Source organism: Thalassophryne amazonica, chromosome 6 (assembly GCF_902500255.1).
Source record: "Thalassophryne amazonica chromosome 6, fThaAma1.1, whole genome shotgun sequence".
In the NCBI taxonomy this organism is placed as follows: Eukaryota; Metazoa; Chordata; class Actinopteri; order Batrachoidiformes; family Batrachoididae; genus Thalassophryne; species Thalassophryne amazonica.
The window spans coordinates 49,376,727-49,397,776 of NC_047108.1; the positions used below are offsets into that span (position 1 = coordinate 49,376,727).

General features: G+C 46.7%; 1 protein-coding gene across 4 annotated transcripts in view; it reads left to right on the forward strand.

The window, feature by feature from the left end:
* Window positions 1-21,050, forward strand: part of lamb2l (laminin, beta 2-like) — a 236,893-nt gene that overhangs the window by 172,954 nt on the left and 42,889 nt on the right. For all 4 annotated transcript variants that reach the window (XM_034172150.1, XM_034172153.1, XM_034172152.1 and 1 more), the window contains 3 exons: window positions 10,932-11,052; window positions 11,647-11,839; window positions 11,933-12,076. In XM_034172150.1, the coding sequence (XP_034028041.1) occupies window positions 10,932-11,052; window positions 11,647-11,839; window positions 11,933-12,076 (458 nt within the window). The remainder of the gene's footprint in view (window positions 1-10,931; window positions 11,053-11,646; window positions 11,840-11,932; window positions 12,077-21,050) is intronic.

A 21,050-nucleotide genomic window follows, 5' to 3' on the forward strand; every position in this document is an offset into this window, starting at 1 on the left:
CTTATCGAGTGATCAGACCCTTCTGGGTGCAGCTTGGTGAGCACCTAAACAACATTTTTACCAAAGACATTCCTAGCAGCTGTGAACCCCTGTACTTTGGAGACATACCATTGGACAACTGGACTCTGAAAGAGAGGCATCTGTTGACAATTCTTTTGGCAGCAAGCAAAAAGACTATTAGTAGGAAGTGCTTAAAACTGGAAGCGCCCACAAATGAACAATGGGTTGAAATTGTCAGGACCTGCCAAGTGGAGAGACACACGCCCCCAGTTTCTCTGATGCACACACTCCAGAAGCCAGCTGAACAACCCGTGTCACCACAGCTCCTCACGCCTCAGTTTCAAACAACTGTGCCAACATCACTGGCGTCAAATACGGCGCACACTCCGCTCCAGACTCAACCAGCAACATCCAAAGTTTTCACGGTGCGCTCGCTGCCACCATCAACGGCCACGTTTCTCCAGGAAGCAGCAGTACGCCCTGTTCCTCAGCCTTCAGCAAAAACAGCTGATTCTGCCGCCGTGCGCACCAGGCCACATTCTCCAGTCCCGTCAGTCCAGCATGCAGCGGCCACGATCTCCAGTCCCGTCAGTCCAACATGCAGCAGCGCGCACAGCTTCTCAGTCTTCAGCAAAGCCAGCTGCATCTGACAAGTTGTGCTCTTTTCCACGTGCAACTGCAGAGCCAGCCGGGTCGACTATGGCGCGTCCTACGCAGGACATCCCTTCATCACCTCCATTGCTATTCAGATCTTCAGAGGTCTTCCCAACAAGAACTGTTGCTGCCGTAATCAGCGGAACTGTGAGTCTTTTGTTATTTTTCCTAATCATGCTTTCCCATTTTCAGGGCCCGTTAGTGTCTCGGTTCTGGACAACATGGGGCTCCTGCATTTCTTTGGTGCTCAGCTAGTTTTTGGCTTATCAGTTGTCATTTGTTTCAAAATTTGCTTAAAGCATGAGTTCTCTCCATATCTGTATTTCTGTTGGGAATTGGTTAGCCTCCCACGACTTGATTTACTGAAGTTCTCTTTCTGGATCCATAAAGTGGTATTGGACCGGGTTAGCATCTGCTTTACTGTCAGTTTTTCATGGTTCCACTTTTGCTATTTTTGGCAAGTTTTTCCGTTCATTAGGTTCCCGTTTCTCGCAAGTAATGCTCTTCTGGTTGTTTTGGTTTGGTAAACAGTTTTGTGTTTTGAATCTCGTTCCGGATTGGTCCCTACTTGCTAACATTACCCTGCTAGTAGCAAACATGCTATTTTTGTGGTGGTTTCTGGAACTCATGTCTCCCTGGTCCCTACTCGGTTCTCGTTTGACATGGGTCATCCCTCCAGGTCCTTTTGCATTGAATACCACTCTCTGTTCTATTCAAGGTTCAATTTTTGATTACCCTCTATGTCAGTTTGGTTCCTTTTTGTACCTTTTACCTTTTATTTATTTATGTAGCAGTATTTTGTGTTTGTATCCTCTCCACGGTTCCCATAAAATTTCTGTCCGATGGTTGTTTCATGTTTAGTTTGTCCTTATTTCACAGTGTTCCTCTACATGTAGTTCCCTTCTTGGTTCCCCCACTTTCCTTGGTCCGTGTAGAAGTTTTGTTCAGTGGCTTTTCTTTTTATTTTGTTCCTCCCTTCATTTTTTTGTCAGGATTTTCAGTTTTGGCGATCCACTTTGTGGTTTTGGTTTTCCAGCATAGTTGTTTTTAGTGGTATTTGGGTTCTATTTTTGGTGTCCGTCATCTGTTTTTCTCTCCCTCCATTCTTTTCTTGGTTTTTCTGGTTGTTACTGACTGCTTTTCCTTCTTGTTGTATTCCTGGGATTGTGCGGAGAGTGGCCATGCAGGTCCTTTGTCCCCTTCGTTCATTGCTCAGGTTTGTTGGTCTCTCCCGTTTACTCACTGCTGTGATGCCGGGGAAGTTTTGTCCCACTACCATGCCCTGCCCTGTCCCAGGTTCTGGTTTCATCTCTGTTCCTGTGCATCCCTCGGGGAAACCTCCTGTCGCACCCTTGCCTCCTGTTGGGCATAATGGTTGCCCTCCTGGCTCTCCCGTGGGCTGCTGTGTACCCCAGGACCAGACTCTTGGGGTTCCTTGGTCCCTAGTTCAGCCCTGTTATCGTCCATTTGGGGTCTCTCTGGGTTTGGTCACCCGTTCGGGCTCAGGCACTCTGTTCCCCGTGTTGAGGGTTGTTGGTTGTCTGTCATGCCGCCTCCTGCCTCAGGTTTTTCTGCCGGTTTTCCATGGTTTTGTGTCCCTCCTCCAATCCCCCACCTGCCCGCCCCTGGTCGGGTGGGTGCCTGGTTGCTGCTCTCTGGCTTTTGGGGTGGTGTTTCTGGCAGCCGTCGGTGCTGGCTACCTTAGTGGGGGGGGTGATGTCAGGACCTGCCCCAGCCTGGGGTTCATGTCTGGGTTTTCCCCTTATTTGGTCTAGGCTTCCACTGAGGGTTTTATAGTTTTACTTTTCATATTATTATATGTGGTCATGTGTAAGTCTTGGTTTGGTTCTGTTCGTTTCTGTACTTTGTGTAATGCTTCTATTACCGGTTTTATTCCGTGCATCATTTATTTATGGTTTAGTCATTCATTGTATTACCTAGTCCCTGGTTTTGATTTGTTCATCATTTATTTCCTATTTTGTCAATAGTTTGTTTTGTCATGTTTAGTGTATTCACGTCCTGTGTCACGTCCTCTCTTTTTAGTTATCACTGGTCTGTCACTCCTCGACTTGCCACCTTAGTTTTAGTTTTGCCCCTGTTTTGTTCGTGTTTATTATGGTTAATCAAGCACGTCACATTTTGCACCGCTGATTTTTCTGTCATTTAATTATCTTGCCCCAGTTCATGTTGCTTTTGCCTTACTGCACTCTCTTGCACTTACCTTTGTCTTCCCTGGTCACGCCCCTTTCCAGCACTCTCTGCACACCTGTTCCTCATTTCACACTCTGATTCTTCCACTAGTATTTAAGCCCTCACAGTCTCACAGTCCCTCGCCAGATTGTTGCATGTTGCACTTTCCAGCCTCACGCCTTTGTCCTGTTTTGACTTGTAATATTTCTGACCTTGCCTGTGTTACCAACTTCCGCTTCGCCTTATCCCTGAACTCTGCTCGTTTTTGACTTTGCCTCTTCCTCAGCCCTGTGAACTCCTGTTGCCGTGTATTTGGAACTGTGCTTGTTTTTTGGACTCCGCCTCAGCTTGCTACCTGCCTGTACCTCCACTACGTTGACTGATTTCCTGTGTACCGAACCAGTTGCCAGTTTACCAGATAAAGTTACTTTTTCCTTACTCCAACACCTGTGTCTGTGAGTCTGCATTTGCCTCCTACAACTTTCAGGGTCAAGCCACCATGAACCAAGACAGAAATTGTTCAGAGCATTTACATTCTGGGGAGGTTGACATTTTCAGTCAGGGGCCAAAGGGAATGTTTTTACAGGATTTGGTCAAAATGGACAGAATATGTAAAACCTGTTCTCACTGTAAATTAAAGGAAGCCATTTAGCGAGATCTTGTGCATTATGTAAACATCCATTCCGGTTCAGTCGTTAACAAACACACTCAGAAGTGACCTTTCCCTGATGCAGGGATAACTGTGGTAAGCTTCCTCCTCCCGCTAACCTATTCTGTAGATTATTATTTTTCTTTCTTTCTTATTATTTTTATTATCATTTATTTATTTATTTATTTTCCCATGATACAAAAACCTGGACAAGCAATACGCTTTCTTTTTCCTTACCCTGATCGAGGGGTGGTTATTCTACTATTATACCCGAAAGGGATGTGCTTTAACATTTGCTTCTCCAAATAAACAAAGAATTTGAATTTGGATTGGCATCTTGGGGATAAATTATAAATGTATTTAAATACATTTTCTTGTATTCAGCACTGGTCTGTGATAACCTGCTGGCAGATGGCACCTCCTTCATAGAAAGAGTCTGAAAAACAATGCTGATTGAACATTAAGACATGTGCATCAGATGTTGTGATGTAACATCGCTCTGTGATGAATGAGGGGAGGTGAGCAGTTGTGGGATGAACTCTTGCAACATCATGTCTGAATAGGATTGTACTGCAGCTTGTGGGATGTGGGGCCATTTTGTAGTAAGGGTGGAGATACATTAGGGTGAGAATTGGCGAATGTCCTATTTTCCTATGTCAGTGAACGATCTCGCATTAGTACGACTGACTCACTGACAAATGCAGACTGATCGGAATTCCATTCTTCACCTCCTACTTGTCTTTTCAAGCATCTGTCATTGAAATGTATAAGGTTGCTTAGCTGCAAGAGTTCTGTAACTGCATGAAAATTCAGTAAGGTATATCTTCCAATTCAAAGGAAGAGTAAAATAGAAGAGTAGAAAAGAGTAGAGTAGGGCCACTTAGGTGCCTGGTCTTGAGAACCAGGGATGGTAGGTTGCATGTTTTCACAGTTCTTTGTTAAGCTTTTGTTTTGTTTGTTGGTATGGTGGTCAACCCGCTGAGTCTGGTCTGCTTGAGAATTCTTTCTATAATCAAAAATCAAAAAATGCAGAGTGAGGTTTTCCATTGTCCCCAGTGTACTGGCTCATGGGGTGGGCAAGATCGGGAACTTTCATGTATAGCACTTTGAGATGATGTGTGTTATGATTTGGTGCTGTAGAAATTAACTGAATGGGGTACAGGTATTACATTCCTATAAAGCTGCAGAAGACTAAAATTTTATTTTTAAGTTCCAAACGTCATAAGAACATTCTTGTTCACAAATGCCACAAGGAGGCTTTGTATCTGAGCTTGCTTTCATCTAAAGTGGCAAGGGTTGCAATCATCCAGAAGCCATCTTCCACTGCGTGACTCACTGGGTCACGTGTGTGGCATTATTTACACTTCACTATAACACACCATGTTGGTATCCAAGCCATTTAACCCCAACAATTTCAACAGCTTTGGCAGCCTTGGTGTAACTTCTACAAAATTGAAAACGCCACTTTATTGCTGTTATGGTCGTGACCCACAAACCAGAATTGGACTCCAAAGCAGGGATTCTGAACAGATGAAGGAAACCAGATTTATTGTGCAGGAATGAGTACAAGGTAAAATGCGCAGAAAGAGTGTATACTGATAAGGAGGTCTGGAGAGTGGAGATCCAGCCCACGTCGTGGTGGAAACAGGGGGCAGCAGCCCGATGAGACCAGGTGTACAGGTGGAGATCCAAGGAGAGATGAGGTGGTGGTAGCCCGAGGTCCAGGTGGCTCCCTGTGGAACTGACAGAGGAGGAGAAACAGTATGAGTGAAGGTGTAGGAACACCTGAGCACGACAGCTCACAGTCACTCAGTAACCAAACTGAACAAATTTTTGGAAAAAATGCAAGGCATCAGAAGGCAGCAAAAAAAATGCAGCTTTAAACAGTGAGTCAAAAACACTGCGACGGAACACAGACAGAAAGGCTCTATGCAGAAATAGAGAGACCAGGTTGTGAACACTAAGTTTCTGGCATTGATGAGCTATTGAACCAGGGTTTATATGGAGACCGGTTGACTGCAGGCAGGTGTGCTTATCAGCTCCACAAGGGGCGCCACCTGGAAAGAGAGAGAGAGCTAGAGAGAGAGAGAACAGAGGAGCCCATATCAGGACGACACACAACAATTACCCTCAAATAGATCTCCCATTTGGAACATTCCAGATTTCTTACTGGATTGAAAGAAAACACCTTTATTTTCAGTCTTGGTAAACTGAAACACATCATAAACAACAATTTGATCTCTCTTTCCCATTTGGGTCAAAAATTTGATATAGGTAAAAATTACATCCTCAAATATTTGCAGCTTAAATTGGCCATCAAATCATAAATCACATTCTGACATATTTAGCTTATGTTAAATAATAACAACAGTTAGCATTCAGTAATTCCTAACTTAGACCTTTGGATGAGCAACTGCAAGAATCTTTTCTGTCTGACAAAATATACCAATATCCATCTAATACAACACACAAAAAAATCTGACTTCTTTGCACTGAGCAATGAATGATGCTTGCTCACACCAATGTTGTTGTCAAGATCACCAAAACCGTGACCAAGTCATGACTAAAACCAGAGTGTATTGAGACCAAGATGAGACCAAGATGTTCAAGAATTATGACCATGTCAAGAGGAAGATTGAGGCAGGGTGAGTCCAAGTCAGGACCAAAACTGGCTCAGTCTGAGTCCCACACTTATACAACACATTATACAATAAAATGTGAACTATTCAAACCACAAGCATCATTTTTCAGAAAGATCCTCATTCTCAAAATACAGTGATGGGCACAGATAACCAAAAAGTTAGCTTCAATAACCAATAATCAATGCTACAGCTAACCGCTAACTTTTAGTATTGACTCTGGTATATTGTCATCTACTTACAAGCCAGTTTTGAGTTTAAGCACTGCCAATGCTTCTGAGTAAAATCAAAGGCGATCACAAACCCAACACAAACAACAAGTCAGAGCTACTGTCTTTGAGCGCCCTGCCCACTGCCGTAAGGAAGAGTAATTTAATTTCAACATGGAACAGCACAGACGTGTGGCAGAAGACATCAAAAGCAAAGCAGTTTTGACTTATGGTTTGATTTATAAAACCAAACTAATTCCGGATAGTTTATCAAATTAACGTCAACACTGTCATTTTTACAAAGTGAAAAATTTGGGGTCAAAATCCACAGAACACTGCCATCTACTGACTAGGAGTATGAATAGTGTCCAACTATCACACGGTCGTGATTTGTTGCGCTGAATCACACTTCACAGAATTTTCAGTTTTACAAATGCCCTTTTTTACAAATGAAAAAAATGACATATTTCCAAATACACATTTATTTGTAAAAACCAACACACACGTTACAGTAACATGTGTGTTGATAAGCAGGCAGGCACAGCTGCCTGACTGCTAGAGAATACGTAAGACAAGAACTAGCACGTATGATTTCAGGGTTTACAAACGGTTTTGACCGTTCGGCCTTACTAACTATGCTACCAAAAAAAACGTTAGCGGAACTAAACTTAGCGGAAGCTATTTGGTCTGCTGATTGTTTTAGCTGAAAAGCTAATCCTGTTGTGAAAGTGTTGGAACACGGACCCACAACAGGGGGCGCAAATGAACGGACAATGGAGGAAGTCAAATAGCACTTTTACTGTTGTGAAATAAGCACAACAAGCACGACAGATCACAATAGAAAATAATAAAGTCAATTCACAAAGGTGTCATGTGGGCAGGCTCAAAGATAGAAGACGTCTGTCCAAAGCAGAACCGGAACCACACGATTTCCTCCGCCACCGAACCCCGGGATTACTGGAGCCGCCAAGTCCCGAACTCCCAGGTGGCCACTGCCTCCGCTTGTCGGATCTGGTACTGCTGGCGAGGAACAAAAACAGTTAGATGTGGGTGCGTTTGGTGGTGAAAAAAACCACCTCCACCTCTTGTCAGGAAAATGTGAGTACTTATCCAAAAAAAGGGTTCAGTACAGTCTCCAGCTGCAAGTACTCACCAACCACTGTCAAAACACAAGCAACAAAGTCACTGTCTGAAAGACAACACAACGGCTGAGTTCGTTACCTCCTCGGTAGAACGATATCTCGGCAAAGAGGTGGAGATGACGTCTTGCTGATATACCGATGCAGATCAGATGAGTGGTGACAGCTGTCATAGGTGATGAGTGTCAGCTGTCACCCCGGCTGCTCCTGTGAGGCGGCAGCGCCCTCTGGTGCCTGGAGCCCGCACTCCAGGCAGGGTGCCCTCTGGTGGTGGTGGGCCAGCAGTACCTCCTCTTCAGCGGCCCATACAACAAATCCGTGAACAAATAAGTTAGCTTCGCTAATTAGTGGTGAGTGGATTAGTGAAACTGTGCCCACCACTGTCAAAACACACCACTGTCAAACACCCAAACAAGCACTAATAGCTGAAATTAAATAGATCTTTATTCAGCACTCCACTTTGCCATTCACTGAACACAATACATGTTTTATGCAAGCATCAGATTTAGTGGTTGACTTTGTCTTCCCCTAGATTAGATACATCATGAAATACAGGATGTATTAAACAATTCAGTGGAGTTTCTCTGTCTTTGCAAAAGCAATGTAGTATTTTTTGTTGTTGATATTTTTGAACTAAAATTCGTTGACTGAATGCGTTCAGTATGAAGTTCATAGCAAAATGCAGAAAATATAGCAAGCTGTAAATACCTATTGAAGCTGGTAGATTTTTTTTAGCAAGCACAAAATCATAATATAAGTAATATATAGTAATAATTATATGTAATATGTTCATTTTCAGGAACAGTCATTGAGAGTGTAAGCTAATTACTAGTGTTTATTTTGTATGTTTTCAAATCTATATAACATACCCAATCCACACAGCTCAAACATTCACTGGACAAACCACAGGTAATTTAATGATATGCATGTAGTTGTGGTCTACTCTTGGCTAATTTTAAAATAAAATCCAGACACCTATATATCTGAGAACCAGACAAGATTGAATGAAATATGGTTTAGTACAAGATGAGGTCTTTAAAAAAAAAGTGGTCTCAAGACTAGCCCTGAGATCAAGAATAATCTTGAGAATTACAACAGAAACTCGCATTGCAAAAAAGGAGTCACAGTTGTCTGCAGATATCTATAGCTTCAGTACAGATCACAGCTGACTCACACCACCAAGGATTCAATTCTAATACTGCAGCAATGATTTGCGGTTCCCCGGTGGTCGGGGCATGCAATAGCACATTTCATATAGCACCAACATTGCACACTAAAAAAGAACTATTGCACAGTCAATGAAACATAACGGCAAATGGTATGAATAATCCATGTCATGTGACATACAACCCAAAAATCAAATGACAAGGATCCACTCAGCCATTATATAAACCATGATAGTGACGGTGATATTAAAAAATAACTAAAACAGAAGACAGTGTCTGTGTCAGCAACAAAGACGCCAACGCAGACTCTGAGAGAAAAGAAATCTAAAGCAGGTACTCAGTTGGACAGTAGCAGTATTCGTGAAAATATGCGGCATTTGTTATGTGTCGGACGCGGTCGGAGCACCGACCCAGCATTTGACAGGACCCAGCACGAAATAAGCAGAGCACGGTTCAAAAGATAACAGAATTTAATAATCATAATAAGTGCAGTGATAAACAACCAAAAATGTCCGCGGTCTGGTGAGGTGAAAACACGGCGCACTCTCAGCAGCGCAAACGGTCCGGAGCCACAGCAGTTCGGACCCAGGGACCCCGCCGACACCCCCCAGGTGGCCGCGACAAACCGAGTCTGTGAAGAAAGAAAACATGAGTTGAGTCCAACACTCACCACCCAGAGAGACACAGCTCAAAAGGGTGCACACAATCAGCAAACACTTCCTGGCTTAAATATATATCAGCTTCTCACCCTGCAGGCACGGAACAACTCAGTTCAAATCTCCACTGCAGCAGAAGCTGATTAGACAATTACCATGTGACAGCTCAATAACACAAGGTGTGAGGGACACCAAATCCACTGTCATTACTTCATAAAAGTCACCAAAACCAAATTACCTCAGGAAGTGTGCTGAAGAGCGTGAGACCTCACCCAATCCTCCTTCACAGACTGTGGCGTCAAACCTGGAGCGGTCTCTGCGTCCGTAATGGTGAGATTGTTCTCCTGACGTCGATCTCACACATCTGCTCACAAGGTCGAGTCTCTGGCAATCACACACTGTGCATTCAAGGTTTAAGTGCAGCAATCTCTGATCAAGACAGAATACACCACAGCTGTGAGCCCTGACGACCTGCACGTGAAAACAAGCCTCAGGTGTTCAGGGTGAGGTCCTAATACTCAGCCACTCAGTCCTGAATGCATACCACCTGGTGGGAGAAACAGAAAACAAAAACAAGGCCAGCCAAAGACCCCAGCACATAACAGCATTTTACTTAAGTTCAAGAGCACACTGAGTAAACGTAAATTATATAAATGTACGTAACCGTGCGCCTGAGGGCATCACAGCTCTCAGTTTGAAGAGCTTAAATCCTAGGGATCTACGTCCCTTTACACATAATTTTGCTAAAAAATTGACACAGTTAAAACTTAACTGAGTTGGACTTTTACACTGGATGTTGATTAATATTGCCAGAAAGGACCAAGATCAGTCATGTTAATTTGAAGAAATTGTAGGCCATGACTGTAATATACACTTATGTCAAGGTCTGTCTGCCTGGATTAATGGCTGAACCCAGAAGCAGACACACACAAGCAGAGGATCAGGATCAGACTCTTTTGTTAGACTGTGGAGAGCAATCAGACAGAATCCAAAGAACAGGCACAGGCAGGTCTTCAGCCAGGTGAGTGTCAGAGTTCAGACAGACATGATAATCACAGGTGAGTGGAATCAAAACCGATGCACAAATCAGGTCCAAAAGGACAAGTTGTCTCACAAGGCACAGGCACGGTCACAACACCGACAGACAGTGAAATGGCTGTAAAACAGAAAAGGCATGAAAATTTAGCAGAGACCTCGTGCACAGTGCTGAGGTTATTTAGTGTGGGCCAAATGAGTAATAACTGAGTCACATGGAGGTGAGGGTATCAGCTGATTCAGTCCAGGTGTGTCACAGCAGGTATGCGTTGGCTGCAGAGCTACAGTATGGAGGCTAAACCTGCACAAAAGTGAGTCCAGGGACAAACTGATCAGACATGGACATATTTTTTTCCAACAAATAATGCAGACCTCTGTGATCATATGATGGTTCCCTGGTGCAACTTTATGGAAGAATTTCAGTTTTAAATCATATGTTTCTGTGAGCAGAGAAGAGATGTTTTTGTAACCTGGATTTAGTCTGTTAGACAAAAGAAACAAACAAAAAACAGAGACACCTGTCAAGATTGTAATGGTGATTATTTCTATAGTGTACAGTATGTGCATTTTTTAACATGCCTTATGTTCTTCCAGATTCATCCAGATGCCCAGACCATTTTGTTTTGAGCCCAGTAATCGTTACGTGATTGCAATCAGGTTCCAGCGTCACAGAGTCTCACACAGACATCTGACTGCCTTCATTCTTATCGACTCGGTGAGATCACACTTTTCCTCTTCATCCTGTTGCAAAGGTAGCAGCAGTTTGGGAAATCACCTTGGGTTTGTGATGTCTCCATTATCTCTGGCTTCATAATGTTTGGTTTCATGAAATAAAAAGACAAATAAGTCTTGTCATTCTGCCATGAGGTGTTCAAACTCAATAAATGATGACTAAAGGTTACTGAAATATCAAGAGCAGCGACGACACCTAGTGGTGTGAAAGTCAAAACACTAGACACAGATTTATTAAAAAAAACAATTAGTCACACCAGATATGATAAAGAGGTGTGCATTTAAATAATGTCTGTGCATGTTGTCATTTCTTAATACAGGAAACATGTTTTGAAGGTCTTGTGTTGCATCTTTTAAATACATTTTCTACAAATCTTTCTTGTTTTAATGTTCATGTTACATGTTTTTAACATCAATGTAGCATTTTTGTATTTGTTCTTACAGAATGTGCATATTGCTTTAACACTCTCTAGGTTCTATAAAAACAGGATCGTGTTGAAGGACTTGACACCATGGCTTATTATTCTTTTATTACAATAATTTTCCTTTTTTTAAATGTATGCTTTTACTCCACTAGCTGGTTTTGATCCCCAAATACACTGAGCTTCCTGGTTTCCAAGGTAACGATGCGGCGGCAGAGCAGCGGCGTGATGAAATGCTTCGATACATGTGTCTGGATTCCTTCATGATCACGCCGATGCCTCCTTTGGCTGAAATGTGCTCCAAGCTCATCTGCAGCATTTCTTCCATCATTCATGATGGTGCTCTGTGTAAGTCGGACTAAAGCAAACTGGCTAAAGTTTGTGGATTGTTCCCAGCCGTATTTTCTAACTACCTTTTTTTTCTGTAACTCTTGTGTCCAGCCTGTCATTGTGACCCTCAGGGGGCCCTCAGTGCCGAGTGCGACAAGGTAGGAGGCCAGTGTCGTTGTAAAACCAATGTGATTGGTCAACGCTGTGAGCAGTGTGCCCCGGGAACATACGGCTTTGGACCTTATGGCTGCGCGGGTGAGTCTCTTGTCATTTCCCCAAAGACTTGTTCTGTGGGTGCGTATATTTTCAGGTTATTGTCCTGCATCAGACCGTTAGGCAGATTTACACTGAGCATACAAAGCACATTAGCCTGTTTTCATGGTGTCTTTGGTGTTGGGGAAAGTGTAGGAGCACGGACCCACAACAGGGGGCGCAAATGAACGGACAATGGATAAAGCCAAATACAACACTTTACTGTTGTGAAAATGCACAACAACAACAACAGATTACAATAGTGAGTCAAATACAAGATGTCATGTGGGCAGGCTCGAAGATAGGAGACATCAGTCCGAAGTCGAACCGGAACCACACGATTTCCTCCGCCACCGAACCCCGGGAATACTGGAGCCGCCAAGTCCCGAACTCCCAGGTGGCCACTGCCTCCGCGTGTCGGATCTGGTACTGCTGGCGAGGAGCAAACACAGTTAGAAGTGGGTTCGTGTGCACCCAGCAATACGTACGGTGGAAAACCACCTCCTCCTCTCGTCGAATAAAGAGTTCACAAAAAACGCTCAAGCAACAAAGGGTTATTATCTCACAACCAGCTGAGGTACGTTACCTTCAAGGTAGAACGATATCTCGGCAAAGAGGTGGAGATGTCGTCTGGCTGATATACCAATGCTGATCCTGTTGAGTGGTGACAGCTGTCAAGGATGATGAGCGTCAGCTGTCACCCTGGCTGCTCCTGTTAGGCGGCAGCGCCCTCTGGTGCCTGGAGCCCGCACTCCAGGCAGGGCGCCCTCTGGTGGTGGTGGGCCAGCAGTACCTCCTCTTCAGCGGCCCACACAACAGGACCCCCCCCTCAACGGGCGCCTCCTGGCGCCCGACCAGGCTTGTCCAGGTGGCGGCGGTAGAAGTCGGCCAGGAGGGCCGGGTCCAGGATGAAGCCCTTCTTCACCCAGGAGCGTTCTTCGGGGCCGTACCCCTCCCAGTCCACCAGATACTGGAAGCCCCGGCCCATCCGTCGGACATCCAAGAGCCGGCGCACAGTCCAAGCCGGCTCGCCATCGATGATCCGGGCAGGAGGTGGTGCCGGACCCGGAGTACAGAGGGGTGAGGTGTGATGTGGTTTGATTCGTGACACGTGAAAGACGGGATGGATCTGCAGCGAGGCCGGAAGCTGCAACCTCACTGCGGCTGGGACTGATGACCTTGAGAATTTTGAAGGGTCCTATGTATCGTTCCTGGAGTTTAGGGGAGTCCACTTGCAGGGGTATGTCCTTGGTAGACAACCACACTTCCTGCCCTGGACGATACGTAGGGGCCGGGGTCCGCCGTCGGTCTGCATGGGCCTTTGTCCTCCTCCGGGCCTTCAGCAAAGCAGAACGGGCGGCTCGCCACACCCGACGGCACTTCCGCAGGTGGGCCTGGACCGAGGGCACACCGACCTCTCCCTCAACCACCGGAAACAACGGGGGCTGATACCCTAGGCACACCTCAAAGGGGAGAGGCCGGTGGCTGATGACACTTGGCTGTTGTGGGCATACTCGATCCAGGCCAGATGGGTACTCCAGGCCGCCGGGTGCGCGGCTGTCACGCAACGCAGGGTCTGCTCCATCTCTTGGTTGGCCCGTTCTGCTTGCCCGTTGGTTTGGGGATGATACCCGGAAGAGAGACTGACCGTGGCCCCCAGTTCCTGGCAGAAGCTCCTCCAGACATGCGAGGAGAACTGGGGCCCGCATCGGAGACGATGTCTGTTGGAATCCCATGCAGCCGGACGACGTGGTGGACCAGGAGGTCCGCTGTCTCCTGGGCCGTTGGGAGTTTCGGGAGGGCCACAAAGTGGGCCGCCTTGGAGAATCGGTCCACTATCGTGAGGATGACGGTGTTGCCCTGGGACGGCGGGAGGCCCGTGACAAAATCCAGGCCGATGTGAGACCACGGGCGATAAGGCACGGGCAGCGGCTGTAGCAATCCCGATACCTTGCGATGGTCGGCCTTGCCCCTGGCGCAGGTGGTACAGGCCTGGATATAATGCCAGACGTCGGCTTCCAGGGACGCCCACCAGAAGCGCTGCCGGACAACTGCCACGGTTCTTCGCACCCCTGGATGACAGGAGAGCTTAGAGCCGTGACAGAAGTCCAGGACTGCAGCTCTAGCTTCTGGTGGGACGTATAGTTTGTTCTTCGGCCCGGTTCCATGGTCCGGGCTTCGTGCCAGGGCCTCCCGGACGGTTCTCTCGACGTCCCAGGTGAGGGTGGCCACGATAGCGGACTCCGGGATGATGGGTTCCGGTGGATCCGACAACTCCGTTTTGACTTCGTCTTCATGTACCTGGGACAAGGCATCCGATCTCTGATTTTTGGTCCCGGGACGGTAGGTGATCCGGAAGTCAAAACGGCCGAAGAACAGTGACCAGCGGGCTTGCCTGGGATTCAGCCGCTTGGCGGTCCTGATATACTCCAGGTTCCGGTGGTCAGTGAAAACCGTGAATGGCACGGTCGTTCCCTCCAACAGATGTCTCCACTCTTCAAGAGCCTCTTTCACCTCAAGGAGTTCTCGATTGCCGACGTCATAGTTCCGTTCAGCCGGGGTCAACCTGCGGGAAAAATAGGCACACGGGTGAAGGACCTTATCGGTCTTCCCGCTCTGGGAGAGCACAGCTCCTATCCCTGAGTCCGAGGCGTCCACTTCAACCACCAACTGGCGACTAGGATCGGGCTGCACCAGAACAGGTGCAGACGAGAAGCGCCGTTTCAACTCCTTGAACGCGGCATCGCAACGATCCGACCAGGTGAAGGGGACTTTTGGTGAGGTCAGGGCTGTCAGGGGGCTAGCTACCTGACTATAGCCCTTAATGAACCTCCTGTAGAAATTAGCAAAGCCGAGGAACTGTTGCAGCTTCCTACGGCTAGTGGGTTGGGGCCAGTCTCTCACCGCCGCAACCTTGGCCGGATCAGGAGCGACGGAGTTAGGGGAAATGATAAACCCCAGGAAGGACAAAGAAGTGCGGTGAAACTCGCACTTCTCGCCCTTCACAAACAGCCGGTTCTCCAACAACCGCTGCAGGACCTGACGTACATGCCGGACATGAGTCTCAGGATCTGGAGAAAAGATGAGTATATCGTCCAGATATACGAAGACGAATCGGTACAGGAAGTCCCGCAAGACGTCATTAACTAATGCTTGGAACGTCGCGGGAGCGTTTGTAAGACCGAACGGCATGACCAGGTACTCAAAGTGACCTAACGGGGTGTTAAATGCCGTCTTCCACTCGTCTCCCTTCCGGATCCGAACCAGGTGATACGCATTTCTAAGATCAAGCTTGGTGAATATCTTGGCTCCATGCAGGGGCGTGAACACAGAATCCAACAAGGGTAAGGGGTATCGGTTACGAACCGTGATTTCGTTCAGCCCCCTGTAATCAATGCATGGACGTAGTCCGCCATCTTTTTTCCCCACAAAAAAGAAACCCGCACCCATTGGGGAGGTGGAATTCCGGATCAACCCGGCAGCCAAAGAGTCCCGGATGTAGGTCTCCATTGATTCGCGCTCAGGTCGTGAGAGGTTGTACAGCCTGCTGGACGGAAACTCAACGCCTGGAACCAAATCAATGGCACAATCATACGGGCGGTGCGGGGCAAGGGTGAGCGCCAGATCCTTGCGAAACACCTCCGCAAGGTAATGGTATTGCACCGGCACCGTCCCTAGATTGGGCGGGGCTCTGACCTCCTCCCTGGCCTGGGAACCGGGAGGAACCGAGGAACCTAAACATACCCGATGGCAGGTCTCGCTCCACTGAACCACTACCCCGGACGGCCAATCGATCCGGGGATTGTGTTTCAACATCCAAGGGAACCCTAGAATCACACGGGAGGTGGTCGGAGTTACAAAAAACTCGATCTCCTCCCGGTGATTTCCCGACACCACCAGGGTTACTGGTGGTGTCTTGTGAGTGATTGGAGGGAGTAGGGAGCCATCTAGTGCCCGCACCTGCACAGGCGAGGTAAGCGCTACCTGAGGGAGCCCTATCTCCCTGGCCCATTTGCTGTCTAGCAAATTCCCTTCAGAGCCCGTGTCCACCTGTGCTGGGGCCTTCAGGGTTAAATCCTCATAAAGGATTGTAACTGGGAGTCGTGTGGCGATGTGGGTGTGTCCCACGTGAATGTCTCGGCCCACCCCTAGCCCAGTTTCTAGGGGCGGGCGTTGGTGTTTAACCGCTCGGGGCAGTCTCTTAGCTGATGCTCTATCGAACCACAAACAAAACACGCTCCGCGGGCCAGCCTCCTCTGTCTATCTGGTGCCCTAAATGTGGCCCTGCTCGTGTCCATAGCTTCGTCAGCAGGGGGAGCTGTGACCACACATGGCGCGGGGGCCGTGGAGCGTGAGGAGGGCGGAACGCGATCGGAACCGGAAGGGAGAGGGACGGCGCGTGCCCGGCCACGCCCTTCGTCTCGTTCCCGACGGCGTTCTTCTAACCGATTGTCTAATCGTATGACGAGATCGATAAGCCTGTCTAAATCCCGCGGTTCGTCCTTAGCCACCAGGTGCTCCTTTAGAACCAATGACAGTCCGTTTACAAAGGCGGCGCGGAGGGCAGTGCTATTCCAGCCGGACCTCGCAGCCGCGATGCGGAAGTCGACTGCATAGGCAGCTGCGCTCCGGCGCCCCTGTCTCATTGACAGCAGCACGGCTGAAGCGGTCTCTCCTCTATTTGGGTGATCGAACACTGTTCTGAACTCCCTCACAAACCCATCATATGTCTGAAGGAGCCGTGAATTTTGCTCCCAGAGCGCTGTAGCCCAAGCGCGTGCCTCACCACGAAGCAGATTTATCACATAAGCTACTTTGCTAGCATCAGTCGCGTACATGACGGGACGCTGTGCGAAGACGAGCGAACACTGCATAAGGAAATCCGCGCACGTCTCCACACAGCCTCCGTACGGCTCTGGAGGGCTTATGTATGCTTCCGGGGAAGGTGGGAGGGGTCGTTGAACGACCAGTGGAACGTCACTGTTACGCACAGGGTTGACGGGAGGGAGAGCCGCAGCGGCGCCCGGAGGGCGCGCTTCCACCTGCGCGGCGAGAGCCTCCACCCTGCGGTTCAGGAGGACGTTCTGCTCGGTCATCAAATCCAACCGAGTCGTGAAAGCGGTGAGGATCCGCTGCAACTCACCGATCACCCCTCCTGCGGATGCCTGCGCGCCCTGTTCTTCCATTGGCCGTTCAACAGCCGGTTGACGCCCCTCGGGATCCATGACGCTGGCCGAGATATCCTGTTGGGGAAAGTGTAGGAGCACGGACCCACAACAGGGGGCGCAAATGAACGGATAATGGATAAAGCCAAATACAACACTTTACTGTTGTGAAAATGCACAACAACAACAACAGATTACAATAGTGAGTCAAATACATAAGCTACTTGACTTGGTAGCATGGATGGATGTTCATTTCTGATTGGGCGGAGGAAGGAGGAAGACGTTGCATCAGAATTTTGGCTCTCTGTTGGGACTGTTTACACAGAGACTGCTACCTGCTGCTTTGGACTTTGAACTAACAGTCTTTTTCAAGACTTTTTTACTTTTTTACTTTTTTTTTACTTTTTCACTGTGCTCCAACGCCTAAGGAAGACCTCTAACGGTCGAAACATCGCGACGGAGCACTTTTATCAGCTAACTTTCATCAGCGTTGGCAAGCTAACTAGCTTGCTAACGCTTTCGTTTTTATTTTATTTTAGCACTGTTGTCGTGCGTTACCTGTGCTGCTCCACAGCGTGTTTAGTCGATTTTTATTTTATTTTAGCACCGTTGTCGTGCGTTCGCTGTTGTCGTGCGTTACCTGTGCTGCTTCATGGCCTGTCTGGTGCCTTAATTAAGGCACTCCTTCTGCTGAATCACCTCTAAATTATTTACACATTATTCACTTTGTGTGTTTTTAGGAATCCGCTAGGTTGCGTAGCTACTAGCTCTTAGCCGATTTAGCATGGCGGCTTCTCCTGTCTCTCCCTTACTTTTCTGCTCTGGGTGTGAAATGTTTAGTTATTCCTCGGCCTCCTTTAGCAGTAACGGTACTTGTAATAAGTACAGCTTATTCGTAGCTTTGGAGGCCAGGCTGGGCGAATTGGAGACTCGGCTCCGCACCGTGGAAAATTCTACAGCTAGCCAGGCCCCTGTAGTCGGTGCGGACCAAGGTAGCTTAGCCGCCGTTAGTTCCCCCCTGGCAGATCCCGGGCAGTCGGGAAAGCAGGCTGACTGGGTGACTGTGAGGAGGAAGCGTAGCCCTAAACAGAAGCCCCGTGTACACCGCCAACCCGTTCACATCTCTAACCGTTTTTCCCCACTTGACGATACACTCGCCGAGGATCAAACTCTGGTTATTGGCGACTCTGTTTTGAGAAATGTGAAGTTAGCGACACCAGCAACCATTGTCAGTTGTCTTCCGGGGGCCAGAGCAGGCGACATCGAAGGGACATTTGAAATTGCTGGCTAAGGCTAAGCGTAAATTGGTAAGATTGTAATTCACGTCGGCAGTAATGACACTCGGTTACGCCAATCGGAGGTCACTAAAATTAACATTAAATCGGTGTGTAACTTTGCAAAAACAATGTCGGACTCTGTTGTTTTCTCTGGGCCCCTCCCCAATCAGACCGGGAGTGACATGTTTAGCCGCATGTTCTCCTTGAATTGCTGGCTGTCTGAGTGGTGTCCAAAAAATGAGGTGGGCTTCATAGATAATTGGCAAAGCTTCTGGGGAAAACCTGGTCTTGGTTAGGAGAGACGGCATCCATCCCACTTTGGATGGAGCAGCTCTCATTTCTAGAAATCTGGCCAATTTTCTGGATCCTCCAAACTGTGACTGTCCAGCGTTGGGACCAGGAGGCAGAGCTGTGTCTTATACACCTCTCTGCAGCTTCTCTCCCCCTGCCATCCCCTCATTACCCCATCCCCGTAGAGACGGTGCCTTCTCCCAGACCACCAATAACCAGCAAAAATCTAAGCATAAAAATTCAAAAAGAAAAAATAATATAGCACCTTCAACTGCACCACAGACTAAAACAGTTAAATGTGGTCTTTTAAACATTAGGTCTCTCTCTTCTAAGTCCCTGTTGGTAAATGATATAATAATTGATCAACGTATTGATTTATTCTGCCTAACAGAAACCTGGTTACAGCAGGATGAATATGTTAGTTTAAATGAGTCAACACCCCCGAGTCACACTAACTGTCAGAATGCTCGTAGCACGGGCCGGGGCGGAGGATTAGCAGCAATCTTCCATTCCAGCTTATTAATTAATCAAAACCTAGACAGAGCTTAATTCATTTGAAAGCTTGTCTCTTAGTCTTGTCCATCCAAATTGGAAGTCCCAAAAAACAGTTTTATTTGTTATTATCTATCGTCCACCTGGTCGTTACTGTGAGTTTCTCTGTGAATTTTCAGACCTTTTGTCTGACTTAGTGCTTAGCTCAGATAAGATAATTATAGTGGGCGATTTTAACATCCACACAGATGCTGAGAATGACAGCCTCAACACTGCATTAATCTATTATTAGACTCTATTGGCTTTGCTCAAAAAGTAAATGAGTCCACCCACCACTTTAATCATATCTTAGATCTTGTTCTGACTTATGGTATGGAAATAGAAGACTTAACAGTATTCCCTGAAAACTCCCTTCTGTCTGATCATTTTTTAATAACATTTACATTTACCCTGATGGACTACCCTGCAGTGGGGAATAAGTTTCATTACACTAGAAGTCTTTCAGAAAGCGCTGTAACTAGGTTTAAGGATATGATTCCTTCTTTATGTTCTCTAATGTCATATACCAACACAGAGCAGAGTAGCTACCTAAACTCTGTAAGGGAGTTAGAGTATCTCGTCAATAGTTTTACATCCTCATTGAAGACAACTTTGGATGCTGTAGCTCCTCTGAAAAAGAGAGCTTTAAATCAGAAGTGTCTGACTCCGTGGTATAACTCACAAACTCGTAGCTTAAAGCAGATAACCCGTAAGTTGGAGAGGAAATGGCGTCTCACTAATTTAGAAGATCTTCACTTAGCCTGGAAAAAGAGTTTGTTGCTCTATAAAAAAGCCCTCCGTAAAGCTAGGACATCTTTCTACTCATCACTAATTGAAGAAAATAAGAACAACCCCAGGTTTCTTTTCAGCACTGTAGCCAGGCTGACAAAGAGTCAGAGCTCTATTGAGCTGAGTATTCCATTAACTTTAACTAGTAATGACTTCATGACTTTCTTTGCTAACAAAATGTTGACTATTAGAGAAAAAATTACTCATAACCATCCCAAAGATGTATCGTTATCTTTGGCTGCTTTCAGTGATGCCGGTATTTGGTTAGACTCTTTCTCTCCGATTGTTCTGTCTGAGTTATTTTCATTAGTTACTTCATCCAAACCATCAACATGTTTATTAGACCCCATTCCTGCCAGGCTGCTCAAGGAAGTCCTACCATTATTTAATGCTTCAATCTTAATATGATCAATCTATCTTTGTTAGTTGGCTATGTACCACAGGCTTTTAAGGTGGCAGTAATTAAACCATTACTTAAAAAGCCATCACTTGACCCAGCTATCTTAGCTAATTATAGGCCAATCTCCAACCTTCCTTTTCTCTCAAAGATTCTTGAGAGGGTAGTTGTAAAACAGCTAACTGATCACCTGCAGAGGAATGGTCTATTGAAGAGTTTCAGTCAGGTTTTAGAATTCATCATAGTACAGAAACAGCATTAGTGAAGGTTACAAATGATCTTCTTATGGCTTCGGACAGTGGACCTATCTCTGTGCTTGTTCTGTTGGACCTCAGTGCTGCTTTTGATACTGTTGACCATAAAATTTTATTACAGAGATTAGAGCATGTCATAGGTATTAAAGGCACTGCGCTGCGGTGGTTTGAATCATATTTGTCTAATAGATTACAGTTTATTCATGTAAATGGGGAATCTTCTTCACAGACTAAAGTTAATTATGGAGTTCCACAAGGTTCTGTGCTAGGACC